Source organism: Hibiscus syriacus, unplaced genomic scaffold, assembly GCF_006381635.1.
Source record: "Hibiscus syriacus cultivar Baekdansim isolate YM2019G1 unplaced genomic scaffold, ASM638163v2 tig00111427_pilon, whole genome shotgun sequence".
In the NCBI taxonomy this organism is placed as follows: domain Eukaryota; kingdom Viridiplantae; phylum Streptophyta; class Magnoliopsida; order Malvales; family Malvaceae; genus Hibiscus; species Hibiscus syriacus.
Genome location: NW_024063088.1, coordinates 236193 through 254062, shown reverse-complemented (window position 1 = coordinate 254062; position 17870 = coordinate 236193). Strand labels below are relative to the sequence as shown.

The window sequence follows — 17870 nt, the reverse complement described above, 5'->3', positions numbered from 1 at the left end:
TAATAAAATTGACAAAAATTTAGACACTAATATTATTCTTATTAGTGAAAAATATTTTATCACAACTACATAATTAAATTGATTAATTAAAAGTTCATTATGAATTCACATATAATAGATGTATTACATTTCTAGTTGTATCTATCTTTTCTTTAGGAACTTGGATTGAAATCATTTTCATTGATTATTTATTTTCGTTAATGATAGATGATATAACATCTCCACATTTTTTTTTGTATAATCACCAGCATCTGATTTTTATTAATCGACTAATTCAGATCGGGACTATATAGGCAAGCGCAACCCTCCTAATCCAATTTGGATAAGAGATCTAGTGATTTATCCCACTAGGACAACTAGTTGTTAGTTTCACAAGTTATTTTTTTTTGATAAATTAATACAAATGCGTGGCTTTTAAGATGATCAAACCTAGAACCTTGGAAAGAGTGCAACACATAACTACTATTCTAAGAAAGAAATATCTGTTGTTTAAAAAAATATTATTTAGGTTAACCTATTGTTGTAATTGATTTTACTTATTTTAAAATATATAATATTAATTACTAATACAATAATTTAATTTAATTTTATATGATTTATCATATGAAATATGTTAATGGAAGATAAATATAAAAAAGAATTAGGTTGATTTTGAAATATAAACATATAAATATTAAGATTTAAACCTAAAATAATACCAAGTATTTTTAAATTATATATTTAAAAAAATAAAAAAAAAATCAGACAATGTATTGACCTCTTGCGGTGAAAGACCTAAATTAAAAAAATAATAATAATTAACTAGTGTTTGTAAAAATCACATATATCTCAATAAATATCATAAATTACATAAAAAAACTAATCAAATTTTTAAAGGAAAAACTAATCATTATTGAAGTTTAAATGACACTGTTAAAGCTCATAGTATCGCCAGTCAGTTATTTAATTAATAAAAATAAAATTCATAATAATATAAAATAATATATTTAAAAGGTTAATGTAATTTTATTAGTCATATAATTGTTGTACAATTTGGACTGTTATTGATCAAATTATAGCATAATAACTAGAACTGCAATTTGCACATAGTATAAAGAAAAATAACAAAATTTTACCTTTTTGACAATAGTTTATCTTAACAACAATTGTAATTATTATTGATGTCAATATTTATCACAACAAAAAGTAAAATTTTAAGTGACAAACAATTTTATTGTCAAAACAAATATAAAATAATAGTGATAAATTTATATGTAGTCACTGTCATATCATTTCTCTTCAGGAAAATAATTATCGCTAATTTGAGTATTCTAATAATGTAAATATTTTTGTGATGGTGAAATTTGTGCACAATTATATACTTATAGTGAGAATTGAGATAAATTTAATCATCATAGTTATTACTATAACAGTGAAGAAATAAAAATACATCACAATTATTTTTATTAATAGTATTGTACAAAATTTTTGTCACCAAAAGTTTAATATTTGTGATAAAATTACTAATAGTCACTATCAATTTGTCAGTAAAACCAATTATTCTTGTGACATAATTTAAGACTGTCACAAATATACCATTGTAAAATGGTAAAATGGTATACTTACTAGTGAAAAAAAATGTTATTGTAACAATTATGAATAATAATAGTGATCACTTAATATGTTATAACTATTACATCGTTTCCTGTTAAAAATTGATGTCAATTCCAACATTTTATTAGTGACCAAATAGAAGTATGACACAACTATTCACTTCAATAGTGACAAAAATAATTTCATCACAAATCACCAACTAAGACTACTGACAAAAACAATTATCGTCACAAATCACCAACTAAGACTAGTGACAAAATGTTTTCGTCACAATTATGAATAATAATAGTGACTACTTAATATATTGTCACTATTATAATTTTTTCGTAAAATATAAGTTGGCTCCAATTCGAACATTGTACTAGTGACTAATTGATAATGATGACTTGCGCCAATTCTATTAGTGACTAAACTTTCGAAACTTTAGCTCCAAAATACTTTTTAATGCTTGGGAAAAGGTCTCCAAATGGCTATAATTCATCCGCGATGACTATAAATGACTACAAACTCATTTCTCACCATATAAGCACCTCAAGAATACTTGAAGAAGGTTACTACATTTATCCAAGCTTAAAGATTAAGAGAAAAAATGTTTCAATCTTTATTCTTTCATTTTTTTCTCTTACACACAATGTATTGAGCTTTATTGTATATCTTTTTATTTCATTCTTTGTGAGCTTAATTTTGTAAACACCCGCCTAGAGAGGTATCCCTTGTTTACATAAATCAAATATTGTTAAAGGGAGATGCTTTTCATTAGAAAAACTAGAGTGAATCTATCTTGGCCATTGTAAAAGGTTGGGGAGGTTTACTTTGACAAGATATTGTTGTAAAGATTAAACCTTATCTTTGAAAGGTTCAATTCAAGTTATTGAATTGGAAAATCCTTAGTGGTGGAAAGATAATGTATTGTATGTACACTTTGATTGAGAAAACCAAACCACTCTAAATCTATTGTGTCAAAAGTTTTATTTTTTGTTCAAGCTTCCACCAAATTTTTGTAAAGCTACTTTACCCCCTCTTGATGATTTTCGGTTGGTCGATCGAGCTAATAGTAGCCATTTTAAAAACAACAAAAACTATAATTAATGTGCATAATGATACCCTTACCATGGAACTTAATGGTGAACTTATTAAATTTAATATTTATGATGCCATAAAATATCCAAATGATACATGTTCATTATTTACTTTAGATATTATGGATCCATTGGTGTAGGACGTATTTGAAATGACATATGGAGATGAGTTTTGTAACAATAGGAAATTGCAATTACAAGAACATGAATAATACTGTACATCCTCATGACGAGCTCAATGTCGGTTGAAGCCACCTGCGATGCAGGATAAATTCATTGATACAAGTTAATAAAGTGGGATTCATTTCTAGACACAGACGCTAAAATTGAAATTGAAATTTCTGTATGCTTTCGTTTGATGTTTTGAGAAGATGTAAACAATACCTTTAAAGCATGTAACCTGATTTAATCAGATCTTTGTTCGAGTTTGCAATTAATTGAAAATATTGGTGTGATCTTCTTCTGTATGAAGTGATTTATTTTGATTGTAAGTATGGGTCAAATGAAATTTTAAGTAGTGGATTTAATCGGGTCACTTCAATGATTAATGTAACATCGGAAATTCGGGTCAGACCGTCCCGATCAGACATGTGCTTATGTTGATAATTGTAAATTAGAGTTGAGATCCATTAAATGTGTTTTTCTTGGATATAAAATTAATGTTAAGAGATATTAGTTATGGTGTCTGGCTAAGAGAAAAGTTGTGATTAGTAGAGATGTTATCTTTGGTGAAACAATTATGCTGCTCTTAAAGATTTTACTAATAAAGATTAGTATAGATTTAATATACAAGTGAAGCTCCAAGTTAATCCATCAGATTCTACTCCTCAGTCTATTTTAGAAATCCAGAGTGGAGCTGCTTCTTCACCACAACCAGCTCTAGAACGTTCTATTTCTATAGATACACTAGACAAAAACTTAGACATCCACAAAGATAAGCAAATGTTAATTTAGTTGCTTATGCTTTAAATGTGACTGAAAATATTTTTTTACTAAGCTAAAGGTGATTATAAAGTAGTATTTGTTTTAAGTATTCTCAACCATTTGATAATGAATGCTCAATCACCCTTACAATCTCTGGTACTCGAACCCATAACCTCTAGGAATAACAACGATTTCTTTAACTACTGAGATAAGTTATGATAATTACTATGCAAAAGGAAACAGAATCACTTCATAATAATAATAATACATGAGACCTAGCAAAGCTATCTACATATAGAAGGTTGTTCTATTGCTAAAATAATAAATCGTCGAAATATTTTGTTACTATTTTTTTACGAAAGATGGATTCACTTATTTAATAGATGATACTTCAAAATTTGATTTAATATAGAAAGTAAAAAGTGAAAGTGAAAAAACAGTATAATTTGGAGAGAGATTCATGTCTTAAAGAAAAAGAATTATAAATTAATTAAAACTTATACATTAATAATAGTATGTAATAATATTGAAAACAATAATAATAGTATGTAACATTAGACATCAACTAAAGTACTTAATTATGGAAAACTCACTTATCAGGCATGTTAACGAGATTGGAGCATGTCATGTGCATTTAATTTATGTTTAGAAATATGGAATCTTTAGAATTTATTATAGTTAATTACAATATCAAATCTTTAGTCTGCTTACAAAAAAATAATAACAAAAGTAGTCCCCAATGTTTATTAAAATAGTAATTTTGGTCCCTATTTTTTATGAGCATTTTGTCCCTTGACATTTCACTTTGGGGCAAAAAAAACTCTCTCTATAGATGAAAACTATTAGTTAACACGATTAATGCTCCAAAGTAAGACTATTTTTTACCCTAAAATGAAATGTTAATGATGCAAGCTTGTTCTCACCATTTACAACCATCCTTTCCTTAGCACTCAAGGGAGACCTCTTAAACTTTATATTCTTTTATATTATTCTGATCATCTTTACCTTCATAATCCATCTTTTAACATATGGTGAAGAATTCATGTTTATATTACTAATTATGTATTTTATGAATTAAGTAACTAGTTTATTTTTAATCACATCTTTATGTTACTTGATGCATGATGTTATTTCAGCTCATTATTAAGTATGTTATTGATTCATATTAATTTTACATTTATTTAGATTGAATTCATTACATTCATACTATGTCAACATGTTAATCCTTCATTTCCTAGCTCAATTCAATTCAATTCAGCTCACAAGTAATATATTTTAGCTCCCTAATATAATACCATCTTAAACTTAGCTCATGATATCATTCTTTAGCTCACAAACATGTATTCACACATGGCAACATGCATTTGCATTCATTCCAGCTCAATCACTTTGATTTACCTTGTTTTCTTTGCACATGTAGGTACATAAAGGAATGACACACATTATGGCAGCTTGGTGGATTGATTGGCACCCTATGGCAGCTCACAACTAGCTCACAATGTATATGGCAGCTTATGGAAAGCAATGGAGTGCTCATTTCAGCTGGAGGAGCTAAGGACTAGCTAAAGTCAACTAGGTGGACTGTTTGAAGCTAAGTTGCTGAAGGTGACAACATGGGCAGCTGAAAGTAGCTGAAAGTAATGCTAAGGAGCTTAGAAGATCACGGCTATAAAGCTCACTCACAAACCAACCCCCTATTTGATTAAGCTAGCTTCACACCTAAACAAGCTTGGAAGAAGACTACCTCACGCCTATGCTGCCCACAACTCATCAAATGTTCAAGGCCTCACCATAAACATCCTAGAGCCCCATGTGCATATCATATGACCAGCAAGCATGATCCATGCGTGTGGACTCTCTAGGCGCGCCAAACATCAAAGGCCCTCACCATTCGGCCAAAGCTCATGTTACTTCACTTAGGCGTCAATTTGACGAGGTTCAAGCATCATTCGGCAAAGGGTTATATCTCTCCCATCTAGCCGAAACATCACACCTTTTATTCATGCATGTAATTAATTAAATTATGACTCTCAAAGGGATACAAGGCTGGCCGAAATCTCTTATAACCATTCGGTTGGCCCCTTCAAAGCTTATAAATAGGCTAAGTCATTTTCTTTGTAAACACACAATTTGATAATTAATTTAAGTGAGCTTCCTCACTTTTCTAAAGTTCTTTGTCACTTTTATCAACTTATAAAGTATTTCAATACTTGTGGCGTCCATCCTTTTCCATTTGATACTTGTGGTTCCTAGATTACTATCTAGAGAGTCCAAGTCTTTTTCACCACCACTTTTGAAAGCATATTGAGGAAGGGTCTCTGCTCTTTAGCATTGGTTCTCCTTAGAGTCTTTCTAAAGATACTATCTCAACACTATAGCCATTCTGTCATAAACCACCACACTTCCAACACTTAACCAAATCTTCATTACCATCAAAATAGCCTACCATATTCACCTACAGCAACTACCAAGCCACTATGTTTGAGCCAGTCTCTTACTTGTAGGGTAATTTGCTTCCTTCCTAGATCTACAATCAATTGAAGGTACATTACCCATACATCAGTTGAGGTTTAAAATTCCTTAGAAAAAAGAATAAGAGACAAAGTGATTATTCTGTCAAATGTTAGGGCTCTTTTTTTCTCGAAAATGAAATGGAGGGGTCAAAATGCTCTCAAAAATAGAATTAGAGAAAAAATAACCATCTTGATAAACGTTGGAGTTAATTTTGGCATTATGCATTAAAAAAGACAGATATATTCTTCTATGTTCTTGAAAAGAAAAAGGAAAAGAACTATTGGCACATGAGAACCCAAAGAGGGCGGCGTTCGATTTGAAAAGAAAAATAATGGTGGAATTAAACAAGGATCAGCATGATCAATACACTTCTTTGGTATGACATCTTACAAGAAACATTTTCATTTTGTATCAGAAATGCAAGAAAATGTCAGTTTCATTGGACAATAAGAACAAATCGTATTCACAAATCACTAAACACATGTAGTGGTTCCTGTAATTTGCTAGTAATTAATTGGCAGAGTATTGAGAAGAGCCATACAATTGCTAGTCATCTTGGAAAGATTCAACACAGTCTTCTTGATATTCTTATTCACCGCGTAGCCCACTTTCTGGCCATCAAACTCATCCGTGCATGTGCTCGTATCTGTCAACGCAGCACTAATCCACTTTCTTATGTCTCCTAATAACTCAGACTTACCATCCGCTCCTTCTAGATTGGCCATCACCGTCAAGGATTGCTTCATATGGTCAATGGCATCACTCACTGTCAAACCACAATCACGGACGATGGCTCGGTCTGTGGGACTCAAACCTCTCAGTCTCCACAGAGATGAAATGGAGGATGAAGTTCTACGAGCAGCTTTTATAGTGACGAACAAGGAAACCCTGTAGAGCTTCTCCGGATCGGTTTTAATGGCGTGGGCATATTTGGAGAGAGATTGATAGCATTCTTTGGGGTATGTGGCTGAATCACAGGCTTTCTTGATGTAACTTTTGTAGGCTTTGACACCAGCAGATCTGTTGATTGTTTTGCTTGCAGACACAGTTGGAACGTCTAACGTGAGAAAGAGAAGAATGGTTAGTGAACATACCAAGATTTGAAAGAAAGAATGTTGAGAAGAGCTTCTCCAAGCAGCTACTTTCATTTTCAATTACTTTGTATGTTGCAGGTATTGGGGTGTGGTTATATAAACTCTATAATCTATGCTATTGTTTTCTATTTTTTTTAATTCGAAACAATGTGCGATGGAGATTAGCGAATATTAATGATCAATGGCATATTAATTGTTTACTAATCAGAAATGTTGCAGATCATGCATGCACATTACACATGCAAATAATTTTGCATGTTAATTTCTTTGTATGTTGCATGTATTGGGGGGTGTGGTTCAAATTTTATGTTGATAAGTTAACATTATTTAAGTAAAGGAAAAAAAAAGAGAGAAGTAATTTTGCATGTGAATGAGTTGGCAAGCCATGTGCTTACCATGTGTCATCTTCGACAATTAGAATCAAAGCATCATAAAAGTCCCAGAAGATGATACGCCCATGTGTATGATAATATATATTCCAATCACAAGCTATTGGATTACAGGATGCTAGAAGAGACGCACAACCAAGGGATTATATTGTGGAACATACTAGTAACCAGGACCGAATGGGTCGAGAGTGCAGTTGTCTCTGTAAAAATTATAAATTATTATATATTTTTTATTTTCGGTTGATAATTTATTTTTACTCTTAAAATTTTATAAGTTCTTTCTTTTTAAAATTTTAAAAGATCGAATCTAACATAAGATCTTACGTCCGTTTCTACTAATAACGTTTTTAAAAAAGTAACGTGGAAAATGTTTTCGAAAAGTATTTTTTAAAAATATTTATGAGAATTATTGACGAATATTGATGTTAAATATTTTTAAAAGATAAATAATCATTTTAGACATTATATTATAATTAAATATATATCTTAGTGGATCAAGAACTCATGACCTAAAAGAATAGGAGCGAATAATAAAAAATTAGAAACATGATCAACAAGTCAAATATACTTGCTCAAATGAATTTTAAATTCTTTATTAGTGTATGAGGTAAATTATATCATCTTAAATTATAAAATAAACACACCATAAAATAATCACAAAGGAAGGCAAAATCTATAATTTGACTCTGAAAACGTTTTTTTCAAGTGCAAAACTAAAAGTGTCAATATTCGCGTTTGAGTTGAAAAACACTTTTCGAACATATCGTTTCTCTTTAAAATTTACCGATTTAGCATTACTTTTAGTTCTAAAAGTGTTTTTCGCCTCAAAAACGCTTTTTAATGAGCTCTGTTTGTAAATTATACTAATGATCATTTTATTTTATTTTTATTTTAATTATTTAATTTTTAAAATTTATATTTTAATCACTTACGTTAACGATTTATCATAAAATAATTTTCCAACCATTAACTCCCACTACATTAATGTATGAAACCTTAAAAAAAAATTTAAATTAGCCTCTAAATTTTAAACAAAATATTAATTTTTATAATATTTATAATATTTTATCTATAATTCTAAAAAATTAAAATCTAAAAAAACTTTATCTTTGTTTTTTCTTTTTCTCTCCATTCTACACTCTAGAGTTTTGATCCGATCCATTTGAATCATAGCTCTCTTGGATTTGGAAGTGGAATTTGACTTGAGTTGATCTTGTTGAGTATTTGAGTTTTTTCCAATAGAAGTAGTGAAGGTAGTTTAGGGTTTACCGTCATTCGAGGCTAGGGACGACGGAGTTAGGATTGTATTATAAGGGTAAATTGTTTAATTTTAAAATAAATAGGATCCTAAAAAATAATTAAACCTTAAAAATTAAGAGTTGAAGGGTTTAGTTTCACTAAATTTAAATTTAAAGGTCATAAAAGTAATTGAATCACATAAATTTGGGTTAAAGGCTTAATTCCATTAATTTTGAAAGTTACAATGTCCTAAAACCAATTTAGGAGGGGCAAGGGCTTAATTATAATGATTTTATAACTCTGTAACCTAAAGTGTATTTAAACATCAAAGTTGGGAGGGACAATTTCCCCTCCCACCTATAATGTACATATGTCCCTGTTAGAGAATGAAATCAGCGGTGTTTTCACCGCATGATTGTTGTTTACTTCATTGTTATAATCTTTGTGTCCATGCTTTTCAAAATCACTTTCTTGTAAGTGTCACTTTATTTTTAAACTGACGATCATCGCCATTTCATTACAGGACACATTGCATTCTTCATCGAGTTCCATGTACAATGCCATGACCATTGTCGCGGTCGTCTTTCAGTTGGGCTCTAAATTGGACTTCGACTTGTATTAAACGAATTGAGTCGCCACCGATCATTTATTTTAAAGCAAATGGGTTGATCGGATACCTTATTCCTTACCTGAACTGCGTCTTACCAAAGATGTGGCGGATTCAGGAGTCGGTTATAATCAAGGAAGAGTTAGCATCCTTGAATTGTCGTTTCGGTACTACGTAATTTCCAATTGTCTTTAATTAAGAAAATTGTAATTTTAATTAAAAAGGTAAAAATTGATTCGAATCACTTACCTCTGATAAGTTTAAAAGTGTACCCTTAAAAAGAGAAGAAACGAGTTAGATAAAAAAGCAGAAAAAAATAAATAAAATAAAGAAAGTAAAATAAAAACAAATGTAATAAAGAAGAGAAAATAAAAAATAAATTAAAATAAATTAAAAAAATATGTAAAATATAGAACAATAATAATAAAATATATATAACAGCAATAATAATAAAGACAAAAGGATAATAAATATAATAAAGTAAAAAAAAGTAAAAGTTTGGTGAGAGAGAAATGACGGGAAGAAAAAAGGGTGAGGGGGCCCTAGCTAATAAATGAGTGTGAGGTAATGAGTACATATAATATAGTAAAAATAAATAAAAAGCGTTATGATATATATATATATATACACACACATAAATGCAAGATAAAAATAAATAATTAATAATAAAAAATAAAAGAAAAAAAGGTAAATAAATAAAACGAATATGCATATAAATAAAATGTTAAGAAATATATATATATATATATATAGAGAACATATAATAATATATAATAACTATAATAATAAAGAGAACAATAATGAAGAACAATATAGTAAAGTAAAATATACCTTATGTCTTTGTGTGAATTTATTCACCGTGCGGGGATAAGGGAATGTATCCTCTCGAGTTTAACTTAGTCCACATGAGCCTGTAATGGGTTTAGGACTAAGGGTCTGGCAAGCCCAAGGGGGCACCAGCAAGGAGAACCGAGTACCGTTTTTAGAACCTAAACTGGGAGAGTACAGGAAATTAGAGCCCACCCCAAATCCTCTTTTCAAACCCTAGGATGTTTCAATATTATTTCCTGCTTTATTTTCTATTCAAAGCATGTGAACTAGAAATTTATGTGGTTAGGACTGGTTCAAGATTAACATGTGGGATAGAGATCATGTCCGGTTAGGAATAATAAGCATGTCGGATAGATATCATGTGGGGTAGGACTTTTATTTTCATGATTGTTTTTTTATCTTTACCTCACTAACTCTTTTCATTTTTGTTTTCTTTTATTTTATTGTCATCTTTTGCATCATTCATCCAAAACAGGTATTGATCCACCAAAAACATGTTCGTTAAACGTAAATAATTCGCATTAATGGACAAAGGGGTTATAATACAAAGAGATGAAAAGCTCAGAAGTCTAGCTCTGGTCAGAAAAGACTCGGAATGGACCGGGTTTACACCAAGAACGTCAAAAGTTAACATTTCCAAAACGAGATGGAAAAAGTTGCAGAGGCAAGACGAGAAAAGGTTATTGACCTAGAGAACTCTTTCAAAGGCAACAAGCAACTATTGCCAAATTCAAGAAGCAAGCTTCGGATAGTTCCTATCGATGGAGGACTCCAATGGCACTTTCGTTAGGAACAGGCTCAGCAGAGAGTGAAAGTCGGAGATTCAGTCCTTCGAGACTTTTTTGGGGCAAGCAGCTTGTCACTTGCACAGTTTAGCCAAAGGAGCCATAACGGTTCGACATGGTATTCAACCGGTGACGAAAGACGAATCAACTTGTTAGAGGCTGTTCGGGATCTATACCATCAAAATGTTTTTTGTCTCTTAAAGACGTAACACTTTTGTCCCCAATAAGGATTATTTATAACAACATACACATTTTTAGATTAATGCCTCGAACATTTCATGCATTATGCATTCTTGCATACTTCGCATCATTTTTATTTCATTCACATTAACTAACAAGAGTTGGACACACCTCATCCACATAACACTCGTTCAAACGGAAAAGAGCGGGAATTTTACGATGAAAGCAAGGACACTCCCGGAGTAGAAATTTGTGCGTCTGAGGGTACATCAAAAGGAGCCTCTGCAAGTGAAACGGTTGAAAGATGGGAAGTAAGTACAGATGAAGGCCCTAATCCTCGACATTTTAGAAATAGTGGAACATCCCAATGAGGATTTATTCCATTTTGCAGCGTCCTGATTGGACTTGTTTTTGAACTTTCTCATATTTCTTTTTGTAACTTGTTTTTGAACTTTGCCATATTTATTTTTATGGGGACATTTCAATGAATTTGTGCTGAGCATTGAATCAAATTTATAACTTGAAATTCTTTGAATATCAACTGAATTAAAAAACTCTGTAAATGATTCAGAGTTACAGATCTTTGACAAAGTAACAAAACAAGGACTTTACCCCGAAAGGCCCGAACACTATACATTTCCCTTACAAGAACCGATATAGCCTTCTCCTCTCATAAAAGAATGAAAAGAGGCTTGGTATTTAGATGTGCATAGGTGTGGACAACATGGGGCATCTTTTGCATATGACATTTCTATACTTTTTGTTTAAGACTTTCAGTGATGACAATGATCTTCATAGATGGAATAGTCGAGTAAGAAAATATAGTTTAGGTCAGTTGTTTGGAAATTGAACTCTAAAGATGAGATTCCTTGACTTTCAAAAAACACATAGACTATAACAGATTATTCTTGACAAACTTAAGAAATTGGACTCGTATACCCATATTATAATATTATATATATACAATAAAGCTTGAGCTGTCCCTCTAAAGTAATTGGTTAAACACCCCGACTTTATGGATAATATTCAACTAGCCTGATAAAGGTGATTATAATATACAATAAAACTTGAGTTGTCCCTCTAGAGAAATTGGTTAAGCGCCCCGACTTTATGGATAATATTTAGCTAGCCTAATAAAGGTGATTACAATATCTATACAATGATATTAAGCTGTCCCTCTAGAGCAATTGGTTAAATGCCCCGGCTTTATGGATTCAGCTAGCCAGACAATGGCAAATTTAAATAAGGAGTTTCGGTAAAAATGAACTAAGGGAGTTAAGGAACACCTGTTACAGTCAATTTCACACGAGCACTCAACAATTTCACTTTTAGACTGATATTTCTGCACTACCTTTGTTAGAGGAGCTTACAAAACTTTAACAAATAGAAGATTTCAGAGAACATAAATAGAAAGTCTAGTAATTGATAATGTTAGTTGCGTCCTTTTGTTCGCATCCAATTAAAATGCCAAGCCAAAGAAAAAACATGTTGCAATGACCTAAAAATGACATTTTTTATGGCTGAAACCTTAGGTTAACCTAAAGGTAACTCATCCACTTGAATATTTGTCAAAGAGCTATAACTCTGAAATCATTAAAAGACCTATTGATTCATTTGATATTCTTGAACTCATGTTTATAATTTGATTCGATTTGATTACGAATCTGAATTAAGGGGCAATGTTTTACAGAATTCTTCTATTTTCATATCCTTTTTTCCCTCTTAAATAAGAGAAAGGAAAAAACATTTTCAAACATGACAGTCTCAAATGTGAAAGGCTGCAACCCAAGAAGAAAATGGGGCATGATCGATTCCAATGATCAAGATCGACAGACAAAGCACGAGACTCCGTCCAAGGCTAATTCATATTGCATGCATCTTAGACATACTTAAGAGAATTACATTCATCATTTTTCACATGCATAATTTTTTGCAGCTTTCAGAGAAAAGTTTCGACTTCATACTCGATTCGGAAGCTCCTCTAAAGATCGATGGTGGTTGCTTGACTCAGCAGTGAGAAACTACACCTCAACTGACTTGACATATCTACAGATCTCAAATCAATTTCAGATGGGTTTGAGAGCCAATTTAGAACGAATCCAGATCAGCTTAACTCAATAATGAGTATCAGGTTTCCAGTTAACATTTTCAAGCCAGATTTCAATTCCATGACAGAAGATATCCGGCTGATAGAATTTATCAGTGGGCTTTCCCGTGAAGGGGAGTCATCCAAAAATCATATTACTTGGTTCAGACCTGCTTAGAGGAACCACCTGAAGAATTATGATCGTCTTAGACCTGTGAAGGGAAGCCATTTTTTTAAAAGAAACTATTGGCAACATAACTCAAGGCGAGAATTGTTTTCTATCATCAAAGACCTTCGAGTTTGATTACACTCAGCTCAAAGACACATCATTTACAACATAACTCAAGACAAGAAGGGCTATCTACCAAAGACCTTCGAGTTCGATTAAACTCAGCTCAAAGGCACATCATTTACAGCATAACTCAAGGCTAGAAGGGTTATCTGTTAACAAAGACCTTCGAGTTCGATTACACTCAGCTCAAAGGCACATCATTTGCAGCATAGCTCAAGGCAAGAAGAGTTATCTGCCAACAAAAGACCTTCGAGTTCGATTACACTCAGCTCAAAGGCACATCATTTGTAGCATAGCTCAAGGCAAGAAGGGATATCTGCCAAAGACCTTCAAGTTTGATTACACTCATCTCAAAGGCACATCATTTGCAGCATAGCTCAAGGCAAGAAGGGTTATCTTCCAACAAAGACCTTCGTGTTCGATTACACTTAGCTCAAAGGCACATCATTTGTAGAGTAGCTCAAGGCAAGAAGGGTTATCTGCCAACAAAATACCTTCGAGTTCGATTACACTCAGCTCAAAGGCACATCATTTGCAACATAGCTCAAGGCAAGAAGAGCTATCTGCCAAAGACCTTCGAGTTCGATTATACTCATCTCAAAGGCACATCATTTGCAGCATAGCTCAAGGCAAGAAGGGTTATCTACTAACAAAGACCTTCGAGTTCGATTACATTCAGCTCAAAGGCACACATTCACAGCATAACTCAAGCCTAGAAGGGTTATATGTCAACAAAGACCTTCGAGTTCGATTGCACTCAGCTCAAAGGCACATCATTTGCAGTATAGCTCAAGGCAAGAAGGGCTATCTGTTAACCAAGACCTTCGAGTTCGACTATGCTCAGCTCCAAGGCGTATCATTTGCGGCATAGCTAAAGGCGAGAAGGGCTATCTGCCAACAAATACCCTCGAGTTCAATTACATTCAGCTCAAGGCCATGTCCAATTTACAACATAGCTTAAGTCGAGAAAAGCTATCTGTCAACAAAAAAATATCGAGTTCGATTCCATTCAACTCGGTGACACATCAACCGCATGGTAGTATCAAGAAACTACTTTCTGGTTGAAGCCAAGGTCTTTAAGTCAAGAAGAAGATATGGGGCAATCTCTCGAGTTCAGTACAACATAACTCAAGGCGAGAAGGGTTATCTGTCAATAAAAGTTTTCGAGTTCGACTTCATTCAGCTCGATGACTTATCAACTACTTTCCGGGTAAAGTTTTAAACCAGGGTCTTTAAACCGAGAAGAAGACCGAAGTTAGCTACAATTTGGCAATGAAAAGCCGCATTCCGATTCAAATCCCGAACTACAGCTTCAATTCCACATCATTTCAAGACGGACTCGACTTCGCAACGAAGGAGCCATCCAAATCGACAGGGAGTTATTCTTAACTGAAATATCAAAGTCAATTTTCAACTCCACCGAACGAAATTTGTGTCCTTTTGTCTTTATCCTATTTTTTGTTCCACGAAAATTGACAAATAGGGGCAGCTGTAGACATAATATTTCGTCCAATTATACTTAACATATAAATATATATATTATATATATTATTTACATATCTTTCCTTCTCTTTTTATTTTATAGACCCATTACAAAACAACCCTGCATTGGACCCATTACACATGGGCAGCCCAGGAGCACGCCAAGCCTAGTACAGCAGCCCACCACACGCGACCCGCTGGAGCAGCCCGAACTGAATCCAGTGGATCTTCAACTTGAACCGGCGGGATAAGGGTTCCTAACCCTAATCTCTTCTCACCTTTGGCACCGCAAGCACCCTCGGCTTCTTCAACGTAGTTTCTCCAACAACCCACAACCAACGCCGGTTTTCTCGGCAACAACCCACGTCCATTTTTTCCGGCAAACATCAAACGTGCCACAACAAGTGTTAGAGTTCGAATAGGACTCAAAGTAGGCCAAAAATAAGATTTCTTTTTCCTATAAATTAATGTAAGCTCACGCATTCGAAACACAAAAGGTTGTACACGAAAATACAGTGGAAATACATACGAAATACAAGAAATTTTTTTTACGAATATTCAAAACATTCAAAGCTTTCTTATTTCTGCAAAAATTCGAAAAGAAAATACAATGTAAAAGTTCATACCTTTTTCGAAGTTCTCGATTTGCTTGCAACGTTTTCCGTTTCCTTTTTTTCGAAAGACTGAGGAACGTAAGGGGAAAAAAGAGATCTATTTTAGATCTACATTGCCCGAGGTCGTTTTTAAAAAACCATTTCGATTTTTAAACTGAGGGAGAGAAAAGCTTTTGAAAAAAAAAATTTATCCTAAGGTGGCGCGGTGGTCGTTTTCTGGAAAATGCGATGGTATTCTTTGAACACTTTAGAGAATTTGAAGCTTTGGGTTTTGATTCATTTGTGTGGGGGAAAGAAACTAAATTTGTGTTTGTGCTATTGGGTTATATATCCAACCCATGGACCGACCCGTCGACCCGATCTACCCAGCTCTGACCCGCGTGTTTTTAATATAAAAGGGGGGAATTCCATTTTTGGTTCCCCCTATTTTCTAAAGCTCTATTACCCTAAATCTCATTTTTTTTATTTCGTTTTTCTTTCAAATTTCACTGTCAATTTTATTTTATTTTAATTTAACCCTTATTATGAATCCCGAAGGCTACTTGCTAGGCCAGCACGGTGAATAAATTTACACGAAGGCGTCGTTTTCACCCCCAATTAAAATGGGTTCAGAGCTCGGGTTTAGAGCCTTAGGTGAAAAAAAGTTTTGACAAGCTGAAATCATTGAGAAAACTGTCAGTACAACTATTTATTTGAAAAATAATCAAAGATAAATAATTGGAATCGAATAAATAAATTAAAATATAAATTTACTATTTTCGCATAAAAAGATAACCGAAAATTAATTCTGGCCTGACTCACTTACATGTCCCCAGCAGAGTCGCGAAGCTATCGCGGCTGTCTTTCGGTTGGGCCTGGAATTGGGCTTCGACTTGGATTAAATGAATTAGAGTCACCACCGATCATTTATTTTAAAGCAAATGAGTTGATCAGATACCTTATTCCTTACCTGATCTGTGTCTTACCAAAGATATGGCGGATTTGGGAGTCGATTAAAGTCAAAGAAGGGTTAGCACCCTTGAACTTCCCTTTCGGTACTACGTAATTTTCAATTGTCTTTATTTAAGAAAATTGCAAGTTTAATTAAAAATGTAAATATTGATCCGAATTACTTACCTCTGATAAGTTTAAAAGTGTACCCTTAAAAAGCCAAGAAACGAGTTAGATAAGAAAACAACAATAATAAATAAAATAAAGAAATTAAAATAAAAACAAATGTAATAAAGAAGAGAAATAAAATAATAGAATAAAATAATAAAAATAAAATAAAAATTAAAAAATATGTAAAATATACAATACTAATAATAATAATAAAATATATATAACAGTAATAATAATAATAAAGACAAAATGATAATAAATATAATAAAGTAAAAAAAAAAGAAGTCAAATTTTGGTGAGGGAGAAATGACAAGAAGAAAAAAAGGGTGAGGGGCCTGGCTAATAAATGAGTGTGAGGTAATGTGTACATATAATATAGTAAAAATAAAAATAAAATGTTATGATAATATATATATATATATATATATATATATATATATATATAAATGCAAGATAAAAATATATAATTAATAATAAAAAAGTAAAAGAAAAAAGGTAAATAAATAAAACAAATATGCATATAAATAAAATGTTAAGAAAAACATATATATATATATATATATATATATAACATATAATAATAATAAAATATATATAATAACTATAATAATAAAGAAAAAAATAATAATGGAGAACAATATAGTAAAGTAATAATAATAATAATAATAAATAGTATAATATAACATAAATAAATAAAAACCAAAATTAAAAAATATAGAAAATATAAATAAATATAACAATATAATTAAATATATATATATAATAATAAGGGTTAAATTGAAATAAAACAAAATTGACGGTGAAATTTGAAAGAAAATCGGAACAAAAAATGAGATTTAGGGGTAAAATAGAGTTTTAGAAAATAGGGGGACCAAAAATAGAATTTCCCCCTTCTATATTAAAAACACGCGGGTCAGAGCTAGGTGGATTGGGGCGACGGGTCGGACCATGGGTTGGATATATAACCCAATAACACAAACACAAATTCATTTTCTTTCCCCCACACAAATGAATCAAAACCCAAAGCTTCAAATTCTCTGAAGTGTTCTTAGTATGAAGA

At 32.1% G+C, this 17870-nt stretch overlaps 1 protein-coding gene across 1 annotated transcript; it reads right to left on the bottom strand.

The window, feature by feature from the left end:
• Positions 1 to 6487: 6487 nt before the first annotated feature.
• LOC120162966 (pectinesterase inhibitor 4-like) lies at positions 6488 to 7264 on the bottom strand. Its single transcript, XM_039173000.1, has one exon. It carries the CDS (start codon positions 7256 to 7258, stop codon positions 6614 to 6616), a length of 645 nt encoding a protein of 214 aa, XP_039028931.1. The 5' UTR covers positions 7259 to 7264; the 3' UTR covers positions 6488 to 6613.
• Positions 7265 to 17870: the final 10606 nt, after the last annotated feature.

Excerpts from the sequence above, each read along its gene's own strand:
- LOC120162966 (XM_039173000.1), bottom strand. The coding sequence starts at position 7,258 with ATGAAAGTAGCTGCTTGGAGAAGCTCTTCTCAACATTCTTTCTTTCAA.